We start from the raw sequence: 18,143 nt of genomic DNA on the forward strand, positions 1-18,143 counted from the left end.
CCTTACCTTGCGGAAGTGGTTGTCGTATGGACAGCAGAATGGTGCTGCTCCGTCGTACGTGTTGTGGGGACCAAGAATGTAATATTTATGAGATAGCTGTCATATAGCGATGTATGACTATGCTACTAAGTATGTGCTACCAAAGGCCAAGGTCGAGATCTGATCTAAAGAATATATTTCTGAACAAGTCTAGTTAGGTGGTACTGTACAATCTATAGGTATCTGTCGGCCATTTATTGCCACCAGGTGAACAAATTGTTATGGAGGGTCAGTGTGATAGTAAGGAATGTCACGTTTTTGAGATTGTAACATATGGATTGTATTTTAATAGACATTTTTTCTCTTTCTACATATGTATTTTCAGGATTTATTTTAGGTCTCCTGAAGAAGGCGGTTCGCTGCCGAAACGCGCGTCGAGTTCTCATGCTCCTTTTTTTAAAAAAAGAAATCTGTTATATTATATGCATTTATGTGTTCTTTGCTTTGTATTAATTATGATTTTATGCTTAACCATTAGAATTGTATATGATTGACCCAGTTTTTACTCTGATTAATTTGTTTGGTCTTGTGATTCCATTTTATACGTTGTTTTTAAACAAAGATTCATTAAAAATATATATTTTAGTTAAATATTGTTATATTCTTGATTTTCCTGCTTGATTACTGACCTACCCCAAGTGTTCACTGTCTTTGTTAGATGTCCTGGGAATTTTTCTCACACTAATAAATGGTACTGTGACAGTGGAAAGAAAGTATGAACGTGATTCGGGCAAACTAGTTTCCACATGCAAGTTTGTGTTGTGCTAAGTGAAATATTGACATATTTTACACAAACGAATTATACGCCAGTTGAATGACCAACACTGTCTTTGTGTATCCAGTTCTCTGCAGGCAGGGTATTCAAGCAGAAATATCTTATTTGTAAAGATGGCTGCCGGTTTGATATTCAGGATTCCACAGTAGCAACCCACAATAAAAGCAATGCCCAGTAAGCCTCCTACTAATTTCACAAATGTCATATTATGTAAAATTTGTAAAATATCTTGAAAATTTGCATTACACAATTTTGCATAATTTTGACCCGTGGGGGACTGGTTCTCGTAGAAAATGTCTTGATAAGAAACTCTCTCTGATTCAACCAATCTCCTGCCAAAATGGCGTCACTTTTTAATCAGATTATGCTGTTGCATGAAAAAAAGCCATGGGTGATACTGAAAGACCACATTTTCTGCTAAAAGCAAGTGCTTGTGCAGCCCCTTCTGTAATACAGATAGCGCTGCTGCACTTAAAGCTCCAGCGCTATCTTCAGGGAGCGTTCCTTCATTTGCATGGGGGCGTTCCCCATGCAAATGAGGGGAATCCCTGTGCCTCTGTGCCCGCACCATATTACAGACGCGGGCGCAGAGGCAAAGAAGCTCTCAGGAGGTGCACTGACAGTGCAGAATCCAAAAGGTGGCACACTGTCACTGAACCCCTTGATGGCAGCCCTCTGGGGGGGGAAGGGGGTCCCTTAGACTCCCAGACATCCCATTGCAGACGGGTACAGTCACTGACTGCACCCGTCTGCAAGGAGACCTCTAATCCCCTTTAAAAGTGCAGGTGAGTTGCCGCCTGCACTGCGAAAACATGGAGCGGCTTCAAAGCAGCATCTCTGTTTTTCACAGGAATGAGCTGCCCACAGGGCAGCAGGAGTTTGCAGCTGCCCTGGGGGGAGGGCATTCCATATAATAGGGCGCACTTTCCCTGTTTGAGCCTGACACATCTGTTTTAAGGTGCGCCGGGCGCAAAAAAAGTGAAAGTTCACCCTTTACATAATAGGGCCCCAAATGTGTTTCTTCAAGGACAAGGAACCAAGGAGGGTCTTTAGCCTGCCACATAAAACCACTATCCTGTTTGGTATGCAATCTGTGCTCGCACTAGTCAGCGTTCATATTGCACAAGCTCCCCAAGTGTACCACATGTGAACACAGCCACACAGCACACAGTCATGGGACCTATGAAAGACCACAGTAATTAGGGACTGAACAGATCCTGAAGGGTGACATAAGTGCACCGAGAGGGAGTAGCATAACGTCCTGTGCTTTTGACTCAATGATCTTGTCTTGGTTCCGGCTAAAACACACCAACCCCACAGCAAGAGTCAAGATTGGGCAGCAAATGTTTGACTCCTTCCCAGTGACCAGGGGCACACGACAGGGCTGCCCACTGCTCCCCCCATTTGTCCTGACGCTTGAACCCTTCTCAATCAAGATCAGATTGCAGGGCTCAGATTGGTGTTTTCCCAATGGATTACACATACATGCCATTTCCCTATACATGGATGACATGCTCCTCTATGTTTGTGATATCTATAATAGCTACGGTGCCTTGGACCTCGCCCTCCATGAATTTGGCGCCCTTTCAGGACTTAGGATTAACTATGTTGAGTCACAGGTATCCCCCCTCCCAGAGCGGGCAATACATTTGGGTGTGGGACTACTGACATGGGCTCCCAAGATCTTTGAATATTTGGGAATACAGCTATTCCATGAACAGCTGGATCTTCTGTAGGGGAACCTCTGTCCCTTCAGTACTCTTTAGAACATTCCTCCCCCACCTGTTGCTGGCAGGATCGAACTGTCAATTTGATTAATTGGTGGTGCTCCAGTATTTTTTTGCCAACCTCCCAACGTTTATCCCCTCAAAACACTCCGAGAACTAGATACCTTATTGAGAGTCCTTATATGGCAAAAGTAGACGAGAGTTGCCATCTCCAACATCAGGAGGTGGCATGGATGCAACAGATTTTCCTAAATATTACCTTACAGTGCAGCTTCAATGGCCTATGTATTGGCTGGCTGGACACCAACAAGTGCTCCTTAGTACTGCCCACAATTGCCTAAAATGTAGTTTCCCTCGCACTACCGGTGTGACGCCATAATCGCCAATATTGCCTCTTAGAGAGGTTCCCATAAATTGGGACTAGACAACTAACAACATGCCAAGCAGTGGAAACGAATACCGATGGAGACTTGTTTTCTGAGGGAGCCCTTCTTAGTTTGGAGGGTCTGTGCGATCGGAGTGGCCTACAGTGGTGTAGGTTCTTATTCCGTTAAAAGAGCGCTAACTATACATAGCCAATCCCACACAGACATTGTTATGGCTGGCGATTAATTAAGTGGATGTCTAGATTGTGGCAGTCAGCCCCTTTTGGAGTCTTACAGCACCTCAGGACTACCTGGGGGGCAACACTGAGGCAGACCTTCAGTGACCCCCATTTGGTCCTGGAATACAGCTACAAAGTATCCAGAAATAATTGCTGGATGGCACTGTGCTAATCCTATGGTTAAAGACTTTGATAGAAAGCAAACATTTGAGGTGAGCAGATCCAGAGTGTCACTGGTGTTGAGAGTGCTCTGTACAGGAGCTGCTTTTCACCTAAACTTGAGAACTACCAAGAATTCTCTAGTTTTCTTTTATCTATCTATCTATCTATCTATCTATCTATCTATCTATCTATCTATCTATCTATCTATCTATCTATCTATATCTATCTATATCTATCTATATCTATATATATATATATATATCTATATCTATATATATATATATATATATCTATATATATATATATATATATATATATATATATATATATATATATATATATATATATATATATATATATATATATATATATATATATATATATATACATACAAACAATTCTACAAACTCCACAAAGCATGCTTATCCCTCACAGACTGCATCTAATATTTCCTGGGCTAGGTAATGCCTGTCCTAGATGCAAGGCCTCCCCAGCAGATATATTTCACATGTTCTGGACGTGTTGGTGAGTGATGTTAGCTGACATCGTGATGGCAATACAGAGCTCCCTGATGTCTCCACAGAGGCAAGTAGCCTATTAGAACTTTTCACAAACCCAAAAACAAAAAAAGACTCCACCAAATTCATTGACTTAGCTCTAATACTAGCCTAATAGGTGATTGTGATGAGATGGAAGTTTCTCGTTTCCCTCACGGTCACACACTGGAGGGTAGACTCGGTCATGAGTTGGGCAGAGGCAGAAAGTGTGACTTTACAGAGGGAAGGAAAGAGAGGCTTGTGTAAACAACCCTTAGCAAAATACTGGGATTCAATACTCTATGACTTCACTAAGCACCCAAAAGACGATAATAGGCCACACTGAAGGCACATCATCCCAACATTGACATTTCCACTGATATACACCACAACTTGGGCGTCCTCCTGCCTCCCCCGTACCCCTGGGGCTCTGTTAAGAGCCATCTCATGCCCCCCACACCAGACAATTGTATATTGTCTCTGAGACGTCCTCTAGTGGCCTTTAAATATATAGTCTACTGCCCTATGGATTCCACCTCCTCTTCATCCTTTGTTTCGAGGTGCAATGCTGGGGGGAGTGTAATTCCTTTAGTTAGTGCTGAGACCTCTTTTTCCTCTTTAGTTTGTGATCCTGCCCCATCAGGCTGTTGGGATTTGTCCTTAATTCAATGACTAATCCTGATACAGCCTTTAATATCATTTTTGATCGACAACTGTGACTACATATTAGTACTTGATACTATAATGATGTATGTTCTATATGTTTAGCATGAATACAAAAACCAACACAACAAAAAAAATATGAATATGAAATCTGCAGTTACTTAGCGTCTGCGAAAGACGGATCTGTGACACGCTCTACCTCTTGCAGGAGACCATTATAGGAGACTACCAAACAGTTGTGGTGCATTTTCTGATCACATAATAGACACTGGTTGCGAAACAAAATGGTTTGCATTAGAGCTGTTTGGTGATGGGTTTTTGCCTATACAACACCCAATATTTTAGTCTTTTAGCTACCCAGTTGTTGGTCTCTACTGTGCATTAGGAAGGAGAGTCCATACAAGGCCTAGTAGCTGGTGCTGCAAAAGCCCTGCTTTGTACACCATGTCTCTAGGGCACTGCATTTTCTTCTTTTCCCCTTTTTTCTAGAATTGTGCTTCAGCACAGATATACCCATGCAGGGGTGATTCACTACGCTATATTAAGTTTCCATAACATAACATGTGGAAGTTATTGAGGTCTCCCACACTCGCTCCTACACTATATCTACAGGTGGTGGAGGACACACCAACAACCTATCACAACAACAGAAAGAGAAAGTCACTTTACCTGATCCGTGGGCCGGACACCGCTCACAGCCCTTGCCCCAGGCCTTCCCAACGCGACTGCAGCAGCAGATCTGCTTGGTGATGTTCCTCAAGATGGGGAGAGAACATCCACCGTCCCGCAAGATCCTAAAGCATGGACCTTTGGCTTCCGAGATCACGTGCTGGGCTGCAGGAGGAAGAAGAAAGAATATTAAAATGGGGCAGGCTTTTTCTATGTGCTCTAGTGTCATTGGGCTTGGGGAACATACACAACTTTTATGGTGTACCGATCACAGCATTGGCTCTGCATAGAAAAATGCAGGCAAATGGTTAGATTTTAGGGGAATGAAAAAATAAAATTCTGAGTTTTTCTGGCCATGAAGTAGCACCCATATCCAATGGGGTTTGCTACAATTCCTGAACAGCATAGGTTTAACATGGGAACAAGCAGATACTTTACATGTAGTAACTTTCCAATGAGTGAAATTATTTCCAAAGGTCAGAACCTGTTCACAATCTCTTAAAAATCACCTGCCTCAAGAACTTACAAGTCAATACACCTCCTAATTTTCCTTAGAAAGGTATGAATACATAAAGATGGAAAGGTCTCATTTGTATTAAAACATAACACAGGAGAGATTTATGTGTCAAAACTAGCAGCTCATACTAACAAGCAAAAGTTATTTCTTGGAAATAACTCTCTTAGTTTAGAGAACATTTGGTCAGGATCAGCGGAAGGATATGGGCATTGAGGGAGCATATAAGAGAACTGGGCAGATACATCTTTCAGTAAATCAGATGCAGGCAAGGATTACAAAAGTCTGTGTATGTGGCTTAATCTGCACCGATGGTTGCAGGTGGTAAGCACCAGCACTCATTTTTGAATACCAGAGCTTATTTTTTACCATCAAGGTGAGGTAAGGAGACAAGACGTGTAAGGGGATGGAACAAACAGGATCATGGTGGAAGAAACACTAGTCAAACTTTGAATTCACAGCCACAGCATGTGTCAGCACAATCGGGCTACCAAATACATTTTGGGCCTGAGCTTATGTTTTTTTATACAATTAAACCGTACCTTTGCAGACGTCCACCGTACACACAATTCAATGCTATGACACTACAAATACCGACATTAAAAATCAACTGGATTAAAATGACGCTGGAAGAGATTTGGATATGGTTTTGTACATGCAACAAAATGGAGTGAGAAAAATACATTCTGGGCCCGATTTAAAAAGAGCCCTCGACAGTCGTGCTGGAGGCACCGCATTCATACTGGAGACTCCGCAGTCGTACCGGAGGCTCAGCAGCCGTGGCGGGGGCTCAGCAGTCATGGTGGAGGCACAACAGTCATGACAGAGGCTCTGCAGTCGTGCTGGAGCATCTGCAGTCATTCCGGAAGCTCAGCAGTCGTGGCGGAAGCTCAGCAGTCATGGCGGAGGCTCAGCAGTTGTGGCAGGATATCCACACTTGTGGCGGGATCTCTGCAATGCGAAACTGCAGTGTGGAGATCCTGCCACGAGAGAAAAGCCTACACCACGACTGCGGATCCTCTGCAATGACTGCAGCACTGGCGTAATGAATAGTGAGGGGGCCTCCCTGCACGGTACGAAGAGGGGGTCCCCTCCGGGCTTAATCAGGAGCTCTTCAGCCAGAGTGCAGTGCCGAGGGGGCCCTTGGAGCTTGGGGCTGCAGGGGCCTGTGTTACGCCCCTGGACTGCAGAGCCTCTGCCACGACTGCTGAGCCTTCGCCTTGACTGCGGAGCATTGGCCAAGACTGCGGAGCCTCCACCACGACTGCAGAGCCTCTGCCACAACTGCTGAGTCTCCGCCACATCTGCGGAGGTTCTTTGTGAATCAGGCTCTCTGTGTCGCACTGATGGGTACTGTAATTGTGCCTTAGTCTGGACTGCTTTCAACTATCGATTTACAATTGTTGTCAGTACGCTGCTTTGCGAAAAAGACCATCTAAAGGTACTTTGACAATTTCAAGACAACTGCCTGGGAATGCCAAGAAAGTGTGTATGCCTTATTGATACTGTGAAGGCTGATGCCATTTTGCTTTCCCATGTTTGCCATAGACTTTGCTAGCTGTGCCGCATATGACATGTTCAGCCTCATACTAGGCAGTACTAAGCAAGGATTTACATGTGCTTTGTTCCGTGTATAGTATTTTATATTTCTTGTATCTTTTGAAAAAGTCACAAAGGCTTTTTCCTGAGAACGTTGTACACCTGCTATGATCTAACAATTGTGGTTTCAGTAAGGTGTCTCCTATTGGTTCTTGTATGCAAAACCTATAAAAGTCCTCCATATATCAGGGGATTTTCAGCATTATTTGCTCACTGCAGCAAGGGGATTTCATTCTTGTTTTAAGAAATTCGATCATACTCTAATAGACGTGAAGTACTAATTTACTCCGACATTGCTACGCATTCTAAGTTTATAAAGCACGTCGCTAGGTGAAAACTTATGAGGCTTAAAATTCTTATCCCGTTCCGTGCTCGTGACGGAACCGCTCCGTCCCGAGCCTCGGGTGGGCTGTGCTGGTGACGGAGCGGTTCCGTCACCACCCGCTCGCCGCGCCTGCGCGGCGCTGATTTCGCGCCTGCGCGGAGCGTTTTATTAAGCGGGCGGGGCCATGGTGGAACCGCTCCGTCACAAGCACAGCCCACCCGAGGCTCGTGACGGAGCAGTTTCATCAGGAGTACGGGAGCACCGCGCGTCCCCCCCCCCCCGCTTAGCGATGCGGCGGAATAGCCGCTGCAGCTAAGGGGTTAAATAAACATCCCTGTTTACAGATATGAGCTAAGGAGATTATTTACAGTGTGAAGGATGAGGACTTTCACCAAAAAGGGGGGATGTCAGGGATGCCCTATTTAAGGCCTAATTACGAGTATGGCAGTCCACGAAACGCTAGACTCATGGGGGCGCAGCGGCAGCGGTCTTCCGACTGCCCTATTACGATTATAGTGGTCGGACCGCCATTGCCCCACTGCAACTGTAAGGGAACGGCCATTCCCTGGTTGTGCTGCAGCAGTCAAGAAGTCACAATATGCTTGGCAGGATCGTTGAGTCCTGCTAAGCATTTTACGAGTTTCCTCTTTGTCGGCAGTGTCATGGAGGTTCCTACTCCTTGAACACCTTGGCAGAGAGGAAACAAAGGGGGCCCTGCATTGCCCCCTGTGCCTCCTCCATATGGGGATGCACACAGGGGGTAAAATGTGGGACCCCCTGTGTACATGCACCCCAGTTTCTGCAGCATATGTACTTTTGGACTTTTCTGTCCATGCCATGCAGGAACTGTTTTTGGTGTTCTCATTGCGGTGCCCATTTTCTGAGTCACCACTATGGGAATGCCAAAAACCTGCCCACCAGACAGGAGGAAATATTCCTTCCACTACATTGCCCACCACTATTTCATTCAGATGAGTATTTAATGGCTATTCTTACGCGTGCACTTAATTACCTACACTTACCTTGCGATGTGGTGATTTGGTCACTGTACTAAATGAAATATTTCAACCCTGCGATATAGCGCCAGGGACGTAGCAGTGGTATACCAGTAGTTCCCACCGCTCCGTGCTCTGAAATACAAAGTAATAACCTTTTTAAAGCAAACTCTGTACGCTCTTTAACTGCAAAGGGAGTTCCAGCTTCCGGGTAAGCATGAGCGAATTTTGCGGATCTCGCGTTCGCGAATTTTGCGGATTTGCGGATTCGCAATCCGCAAAATCCGCGAATTCCCGCGAATTTGCGGATTTTTTTTTTTTTGTGTTCGCCCGTGTTTCTGCCAGTTCGCGAGGGTTTTGTACACTTTCGCAAATTGCGAACTTACCTGTCGGGTCGCAAGTTTCGCGAACTTGTTGTTTCTACGTGTCCAGCCTGTTTGGGACACTCTTCTTCATCACTGCCACTCTCTGTCACCACTGCCACTCTCTGACTACTCATGCCACCCTCTGGCCCACCCATGCCACCCTCTGTTTCATCACCACACCCTCTGGTTGTCCAGTGTACATTATTTTCGGCAAAGCAAAGCACACCTTCCCTGCCTCAAGTGACCTGAATTAATTTGGGGCTGATTCATGTGTCACAGAATATTTTTTTAGCTGGCACCTGCTTCCTTAGTGCGCCCTGATTAGTGATCTTTTGCACTTGCTAAGTGCTTTCATTGTTGCAAAATTAGTTACAACACCTGCCCTGCCCCAACTGACAATAATGAATTAGGGGCTGATTAATGGATTTTAACTTCCAGCCTGGCTCCTGCTTGTCTCCCTTAGCTGTAATTCAGGACCTTTGTGGCATATGTGTAACTATTCTGAGGTTCAGAGCAGGGTCACATACTAGTTTCAACTGGCAACTGAACTCTGGAGGGGCCCCTCAGGAAGCACTCCAGGAAATGGCTACTAATGATGAGCCTGAACTTTTGAACCTGGTAAGTAGTTACTTTCAGTTTTGCTAAGATCGTATTTCTGCAATTTTGCACTTATTCGCGGGGCGCGAACTCACGCGAACAGTGCGAGCAGTGCGAGCAAAATCCGCTGCTCGCGGATTTGCGGATTTTGCGGGAAATTCGCAAATCTCGCGGATTGCGGATTTCCCGAAAATCCGCAAAATCCGCGAGCGGAACGGATTTTCCGCCCACGCCTACTTCCGGGTTGGTTTTAAAAATCTATAGGCTTACATGTGTACATTATTTCCTGCATAACATGTTTGTTGTGATTTAAGGTCGAGGTGAATGGGAACTACTAGCATCAGCATTCCCATACATTTTTCTTAATTCAAAACCTTTCCCATCAATTTTAGAAAACTTAAAAAGGGTTCCCCAGTGACAGCAGCAGACTCAAGGCCTGCTTTAGGGCAGTTCGACCGGTGCAGCCACACTGCGTCCTAACCTGGTGAGGGGGTCTAACTTTAGGGGGGGGGTGCTGTGTTTAGCAATAACTTATGATTGGAGAGAAGAGGGGCACTTTTGCCTGGTGGTAGTGAGAGAATCCGAGGAGGCGGTCATAGGGTGTGGGGGCGTCAAATATTAATTTTGCAGCGGGCACCACCAGCGCTATAGCCATCCCTGAGCAGACTCCATCAGGAGCAGCTTTTGAATGACCTTCAAAGCCTGTGCTCAGCCAGGAAATGGAGGAGAAGCAGAGAAGATCACGCCTTTCCAAACACACTCTGCTTCTGCTGGAGACAGTACAAGAGGAGTGGGGCTGCCGGGGGTTCTTATCCTACGGCCAAGCCTCTGGAATCTCTTGCTGTGTGAAGCAATATGGCTTGATACAAGCCTTGTTGTCCCAGAGGTGGGTATAACTGTTTGTCTATCAGCATATTGACCAATCCAACTGTGTTTGAAAGGTCATATCTGCCATCTCCTTCACTACTGAACCTCATTTGATTTCATCCAAGAATCTGGTCTGTGGATTTCAAGTGCTTGTTTTACAGACAAAGTCAATGAAAGTTGCCAGAAGGCCCCATTCTATGTTATGTTATCAGGATTTATACAGCACACAGTTTCTCAGAGAGTGTCCAGACATTAATCAGGCAGCCTGCACCCATAATTATTGTCTTATGTGGATTGTGGAAAGAGCCATGTCTTTAATTTTTTCTTAAAGATGGGGAGATCGATTATGGAATGCAGATCCAGAGGAAGTTTATTCTATGTAGCAGGCACAAGATTGGAGAAGATTCTGCCTCCTGCTGTGACCCGCAGAATTTTGGGAACCTATGCCAAACACTCATAGGAGGAGAGTAAATTTCTGGAAGGGACATATTTGTGAATCCTCTCTCCTAGGCATCTGGCTCCTAAAGCATGCAAAGCTTTGTGAACAAGGACCATAGACTTATTTAAAAGGATCCTTTTTTTAATGGGAAACCAGTGAAGAGCTGTCAGATGAGAGGACATATGTGTTCTCGGGGAGAGATTAAGGAAAATTTGTGCGGCTGAGTCATGTGTGACACATTCATTTTTTATCCTACACCTGCCAATTGAAGGATATCTATTAAAGTGTCTGGCATTTCTATCCACATTGCCCCGGTCCTCTCATGTCATCACCTCCTCCCCCACATCTGCATGTTAAATCATAATTCCCCTACGTTTTTGCACATACACCTCTTATTGCAAGTGTCCCTCATTCGTAGGCAGTTAGTCCTCCTTTTACTGACCATTCTTAAACCCAATGTGAAGCCTGGCACAATCTTGGTCCTCCACGAAACCAGGCTTAATGCGCATGTGGTGGTACGCCAAATGGTCACGCCCCATCCCACAGCTGTACTTGAGATATCGCAACTCATGCAGACCACTTCAGTACATCACATCCACTTCCATCACTTCCCAGTCCAGAGGAGCGTGCCATTAAATTGTGACAAGCCTCTGCAGGTCTCCCAGTCCAGGATGGGTCGTCAATATTAATTCTATTCTCAGAAAGATAGTGTTGTGTCCTAGCCGCAAAGGTATGTCCATTCCTTTTTGACCAGGCTACACGACAAGACAATGGGCCACTTGCATCAAACAATTTTGCATTCACAAACAGAGCGAATCCGTAAGTTCGGCCGTTTGCGAATACTTTCAAGATGTATGAAAGGCTTTGTAGTCGCAATTGTAGGTATCTCAAAAATAGTGATTACTTAAAATTGCAACTACAAATAGGGAAACACAATTTGTTATTCCCTTAGCACATGTACCAAGCATTGTATAAATACAAACTGTGCATTTAACCCTTTTGTTGCGGCCGTCGGCAAGCGACCGTCGCAACCACTACCTCCGTAGTGCTGCCCACGTCCGTTGGCTGACGCGGTTCAGCCCACTCATCAGAACTCCCGCACCACGGTGGAATTGCCGCCGCAGTTAAGGTGCTAAGAAAAAGATATTAACATCAACTCCAAGTCGATGGTAACCATGTGCAAATTTTGAAAAATGCAGAAAAATTTATTCTTCAAAGTGCCATGTAGTGCACACATGTCCCTAGGTAATGTGTGCACTTTACATGTGCGTATTTCTTTTTTGAGCGCTTCAGGGGGGAGCCTTAGGCCCCTGGACAACCTTGGCTTTGCATTACCTAATTTACTATTACCAATTAAGTAATTGCAAATTAGCTAATGCAAAACCGATCACACCTTTGGGCCTCTAGGCCCATAGGACAAATGGAGTAGTGTTACCAAATAGCAATTACCTATTTACCTAATCGCTATTTGGTAATATGAAGGAATCGCTAAATCTTTGACAATTACTTACATATATAGCATTTTGCGATTACCAAATGGGCCAGACTGGAACACCGCAGTACCCACAGACTACTCCGTAGCACACTTAGACAGACAAGGAACCACTGGTAGAGGTGTAGCTATCATTCACCGATCAATTTTTAAAGTACATATTCTCCATCAGCCAGGACTAGAATCAGAGGCCATATCCTTCTCGGTCAAATATAACAACCAACTAATATTCACTGGCCTTCTGCTATAGCGACCCCCAGAGGTCCTTTTACCAACGCCCTTTTAACCTTCTTGGAGTCCACATATGACCATCCCACCTTCACGGAATTGGGAGATTTTAATTCTCACCTAGAAGATAATAACTCGAATGACACTACCACCCTAATAGACAACTTCCGCAGTTACGGACTAACCCAACTAAGGACAGGACCCACTCACACAGCAGGTCACACTCTAGATTCCATCTTCACTAATAACCGCCACATCAAGGTCACCTCCACCACGCCTTTCCCCTGGTCCGATCACGCTGCCATCAATTTCACCCTTGCAATCACGTTGTCTAATGCAAGGAGAAAGGACCTTGTACTCCTGACCCAATCCCGCCCATGGAAAAAACTAGAAGCTACTTCCCTAGCAAACATTCTTAGCCGGGACGTACCTACCGCAGTCAGTACAGACAGCAATGATGGAGCCCACAAATGTAACACCTGGCTCTCACAAGCAATGGACAAGTTAGCCCCGGAAGAAGTAAAAAAAAACAAGATCTGTTCAGCAACCTCACAATGGTACACTCCAGAGGTTAAACTGATAAAATTGAAATGCAGGAGGGCCGAGAGACTTTGGCGAAATAAATACAGCCCCCAGTCCAGAAAGGAGTATACGGCTGCCCTACATGAATACAAGCTCGCCATAGAGCAAGCTAAGACCATATTCTACAGAAAGAAAATTCAAGAGTCCTCAAACTCCTCAAAGGAACTGTTTAAGACCATCACTCATTTAGCTAAAAGTCCTAGAGAAACCACATTCAAGCCTCACCAAGAATTTGTGGAAAACATAGCACAATTCTTTCAGCAGAAAGTTCGGACAGTCTATAATGACCTTCGATCGCTACCCCCGTGCGAAGCGGTCCCCCATGAAACAGATCCACAGGCGCCAATTCCGGAACTCCCCAGATTCTCCCAGCTTAGCTGTGACCAAGTTGCCACGCTGCTTCTCCAGACTAAGTCGGGCTCACCGCTGGACCCATGCCCCTCTCATGTCCTACATCTGGTCCCCGAAATCATCAGTCAAGCCCTAACCCCCCTCCTTAATACTGCAATAAACTCCGGACAATTCCCCAACAGTTGGAGGAAGGCGTGCATCAGGCCCATCCTCAAAAAGGAGACCCTCGACCCCAAGGAAGCTAAGCATTACCGCCCTATATCATGCCTGCCCCTCCCTGCCAAAATTCTTGAAAATGCAATGAAGCAGGAGCTAACAAAACACCTTGAGGACAACCACTTATTAGACCCCACGCAACATGGCTTTAGGGCCTGTCACTCAACGGAAACTGCTCTGATCATTGCATCTGATGACATTCGACAATCCATGGACAAAGGAGGCAGAGCCGCTCTGATCTTACTGGATTTGACAGCGGCGTTTGACACCGTGAACCATGACGTCCTCTTAAACAGACTAACTACGTTAGGCATCTCCCACACCGCCCTAAAACTGCTCCAGTCCTTTCTGCAGGCACGCATTCACCAAATCCACTGGGATGGGCTCCTCTCCGAGGAGTTCCTTCTACCATGCGGAGTCCCTCAGGGGTCGGCTCTGTCACCAACCCTTTTTAATCTTTACGTTACACCCCTAGCTGCACTAATAAAATCCCACGGCCTACATTTAGTTTTGTACGCTGACGACACCCAACTGGTGGTCTCACTGGCGCAGACAGTAGAAGCCACTGCCACCAGTTTCAGAAACTGTCTGTCAGACGTAAAGTCATGGATGAACGCTCACTTCCTCAAACTTAACACCGAAAAAACGGAGGTGATCGAGTTTGGCCAAAAGCACTCCAGTTGGAACGATCTCTGGTGGCCTTCAGAAGCTGGCGTATCCCCGACCCCGGCCAGCAAGGTCAGAAACCTCAGTTTCATAATGGACAAGGACCTTTCCTGTACAGCCCAAATCAACCAGGTCACTTCATCCTGTTTCTTCACACTGAAGGTCCTTCAAAAAATCCTGCCTTACATCCCTTTTGCCTTGAGGAAAACAGAAGTGGGAGCTCTGATTATGTCTAGGGTAGACTACTGTAATGCCCTATACATAGGTGCCGGCGAAAAACAACTTAACCGACTCCAGTCCATCCAAAACGCAGCGGCCAGAGTTCTGCTTAATCTCCCCAAACGACATCCCACCTCTAAAGCGATAAGCGAACTCCATTGGCTTCCTGTCAGGAGAAGAATCCAATTCAAGGTCATGTGTCTGGCCCCCAAATCCCTCTATGGTCAGACCTCTAAACAGCTCTCCAATCTCCTCTCCCCCTACGTACCTGAGCGCTCACTCAGATCCAGCTCCCAAAATCTACTGCACATCCCTAGGACTAAGAGAGTCTGTTGGGGCGGCAGATCCTTCTCCCATCAAGTCCCAAAGCTCTGGAAAAGTCTACCATCCTCACTACATTCCGAAAAAGAGCATAGCTAAGTTTAGAAAGGCGCTGAAGACCTGGCTCTTTGTGCTGCCCTAACTCCCACCTCTATCTCTCTGTCTTACAGCGCCAAGACGCCTCGGCATAAGAGCACTCTAAAAATAATTCAGTCAGTCAGTCAGTCAGTCAAATAGCGATTCTGTAGAAAATGCCTTTTTGATACATGTGGCCTAATGTTACAGCAACCACGTAACCCTAAATTCTCCTATAGAGGCAATGCAATGCAAGCTTTATTCACTGGCCAGGGACAACTAATAACATAAGCTGTACAGAAGGGGGTGTGGTCAGTGAGCTCATTCATAGCATTCCTTCTCTGACTGGTCATCCAGAAAGGCATTGCATAATGGAGTGAGCAAGGAGTAACCCGTTTAAGTGGTAATCGAGGAATGATGTCACAATACATCTTAAGCCCCATGCTGACATCATCAAACAAAGCAACATTCTAGAATGCCTATTGTCGGTGATTTTGAGAGTTGGAGAACCGGCTAAAGAGAACAGTGTGTCCTCTATACAGCATGGCATCTTTAATATCACATTTTAAAAACTGCAATTTGTCTGGTTGCTGTGGAAATGAGTTATGACCCTGGGAATAATGGATGGTTGTATTCTTGCAGAAATATGTGAAGCATTTGGCCTTTGACAAGGTTTGACGTTCAGAAAGCTGTAAACTGGAGATCGTGACTCATAAAAGGCAATTGCATCTGCAGTTTACTGGTTGCCATAGCTTCGAGTCTCTGTGTCAGCAACTTAAGAAAAACAAAACTTTAATCCTACAATGGGGATAATTCTCAATTTGGATGATGATGATACTTTATCTGAGATTTAAGACTATATCACTAAAATATGATATAAAACCATGGAGAAAAAACAAAAAAACAAAGATCGCTGGAGGCATATCAAACAGAAAGGGGGCAAGTAAGTATGCAGCATCAATAGTTTAATAAAGGAAAGGATGAAGGGAACAAAAAAAGGTAAGGATCAAGGAAATGTTGCATAGGGCTCCCCCTAAAAATAAGTAAATTATAGCAATTATACAATACTTTATTTCCCGAGAGTAAAATAAAAGATGGAGGGAGGGCATCGGGTGTCTCCTGCATGGATGTACCATCAGTGCATCCGTGACAATGTTCAAACTGATTTCTGCGCATGTCAAGAGACCTCATGATTGCATTGATTCCCCATTCCGAAAGGAATGTTCACATATGATGTTTTTGTTTTTAATCCAGCAGTGTCGATTCAGCAGTCACTGATAGAACAAACTTTCCATGTGCTTTTATTCAATAAAATGAATACTGGTATATATAAACCGACATTTCACGTGGAACCATGAAATGTGCACACTATTTCATGGTTCCCTGTGAAACATGAATTTCCTCCTTCTAATGAAAGCCCCCAAAACAATTCTGCAGTGGTTTACCGATGTCCGTCCAACCAATACGCTACATCCTCCCCTCCTGGGTAGGTGGATTTGTACACCGTTTGTACCATCTTTAAAATGAAACGTGCCATCATTTTGGAATATATATGTTAAATACATTTATACATGGGCGCCTGCAACCAAGTTTAAACATCTGTCTCTAATTTACTTATTAAAGTCGAGTTGTGATATAGCTGACCAGCTATAATAACTTTTTACAGTTGAGATGTGGCGTCATAACGCCTGTTGCCAGTACTGAAGGGAGAAGACAGGTCACAGAGCATCATTGAAGGTGTCGTTTGAACAACTAGAACAAGAACTAGCTTTTCATTTTTATGATCTGTTTTTCTAAAATGAACACTGACCAGAACGAAAGAGATTTTTTATGGCAAGCTGTTTATTTATTGCATGCTATAGGTAATTACAAGGAAGAAAATCTCTCTCCATGGTACTAATCATTCTAAGATACAAGCTTTTTTATTTCACTAACATTAACTGATTCTAATTTGTTTTTGCCACACATTACTACTTTTTGGTGTGTTTAATTTTGAATTATAGTCTGTTTTTATTCTTCATATGTGCAACTACACCATCTCTTCCACATGAAAGAGCAAGACACCAATGATGCTGTATGTAGGAAGGGTGATGGTGTGACCATGAATCATAAGGAATAAAATCCCCTCTGCTGTATGTTAAAAGGATATTGCAAGACATCCCAAAGTTTCATGACCCTAAAAAAGAATTCTCTGTTTGCCCTTATTCCTCTATATGGTCACGGACCTCTGAGATGACTAGGAATGTCCATATAATGTATGACGGGTGTACTTTATCTCACATATATTGAAGTAGGCCAAATGCTTCAAAGGAGGAGCCAAACCTGGCTGCTTACCGTAAATGGTTTCATGATTTTTTTTTACTTGGGTGACGGAATCCTTAAGTGGGATTCAGGGGTAGGCGGGCTGTTGGGCCCAGCCATGGGTAACCAACAGTAGTGAAGAGGAGGTGGTGAGTCCCTTGGCTCTGTTTACATCTCCTGATCACCTCCAGTAGAATCCTGAGATGGGAGCGTTAGCTCAGGAGAGCACAGTTACCCAGGAAGCCATGAGGCCGAGTATCTTTAAGAGCAGCGATGCTGAGGGGGGAATTAGCTCTATATGGAGTGGAGTGGATTTTGTCGTTGATGGACACTCTCCCTTGTGGTATAGGCAAAGGGCATGATCTCCCCCTCTTTGTGATGATGAATGATGTGATAAGGTGGAACCTGTGTGTGAGTTGCAGAAACAAATCGAATCAGTTCAGTGACAAGACCACAGAGAAGGGGATTTCAATGCAGTTTAAGAAGAATCAATTTAGGTGGCGCATGTAAACCGTCACTGGGATGTACGTTGTTACAACGCATGCTTTTAGCCCGCATGCTGTAACAACGCGGTTTTTATAACGCATTCTTTTACAACGCATAATACAAAGGGGTTTTGGATAGTGAATATTTTAATTTACTATTCCAACACCAGTCCCCGTTGACACTCGGGAAGGTGTTGGATAGTAAATTAAAAGTATTCCCTATCCTTGAGCGCCCCCCAGAGTCATGCGTTGTAATAGAATGCGATTTAAAAACCGCGTTGTAACAGCACTGCGTGCTAAATGTTGTGTCGTAAACGACGTTCCCCCGTCA

At 44.7% G+C, this 18,143-nt stretch overlaps 1 protein-coding gene across 7 annotated transcripts in view; it reads right to left on the reverse strand.

Moving 5' to 3' along the window:
• LTBP4 (latent transforming growth factor beta binding protein 4) overlaps nucleotides 1-18,143 on the reverse strand; it is a 1,439,220-nt gene that overhangs the window by 278,433 nt on the left and 1,142,644 nt on the right. For all 7 annotated transcript variants that reach the window (XM_086938230.1, XM_086938229.1, XM_086938227.1 and 4 more), the window contains one exon: nucleotides 5,176-5,340. In XM_086938230.1, coding sequence (XP_086794356.1) covers nucleotides 5,176-5,340 — 165 coding nt within the window. The remainder of the gene's footprint in view (nucleotides 1-5,175; nucleotides 5,341-18,143) is intronic.

Source organism: Lissotriton vulgaris, chromosome 9 (assembly GCF_964263255.1).
Source record: "Lissotriton vulgaris chromosome 9, aLisVul1.2, whole genome shotgun sequence".
NCBI lineage: Eukaryota > Metazoa > Chordata > Amphibia > Caudata > Salamandridae > Lissotriton > Lissotriton vulgaris.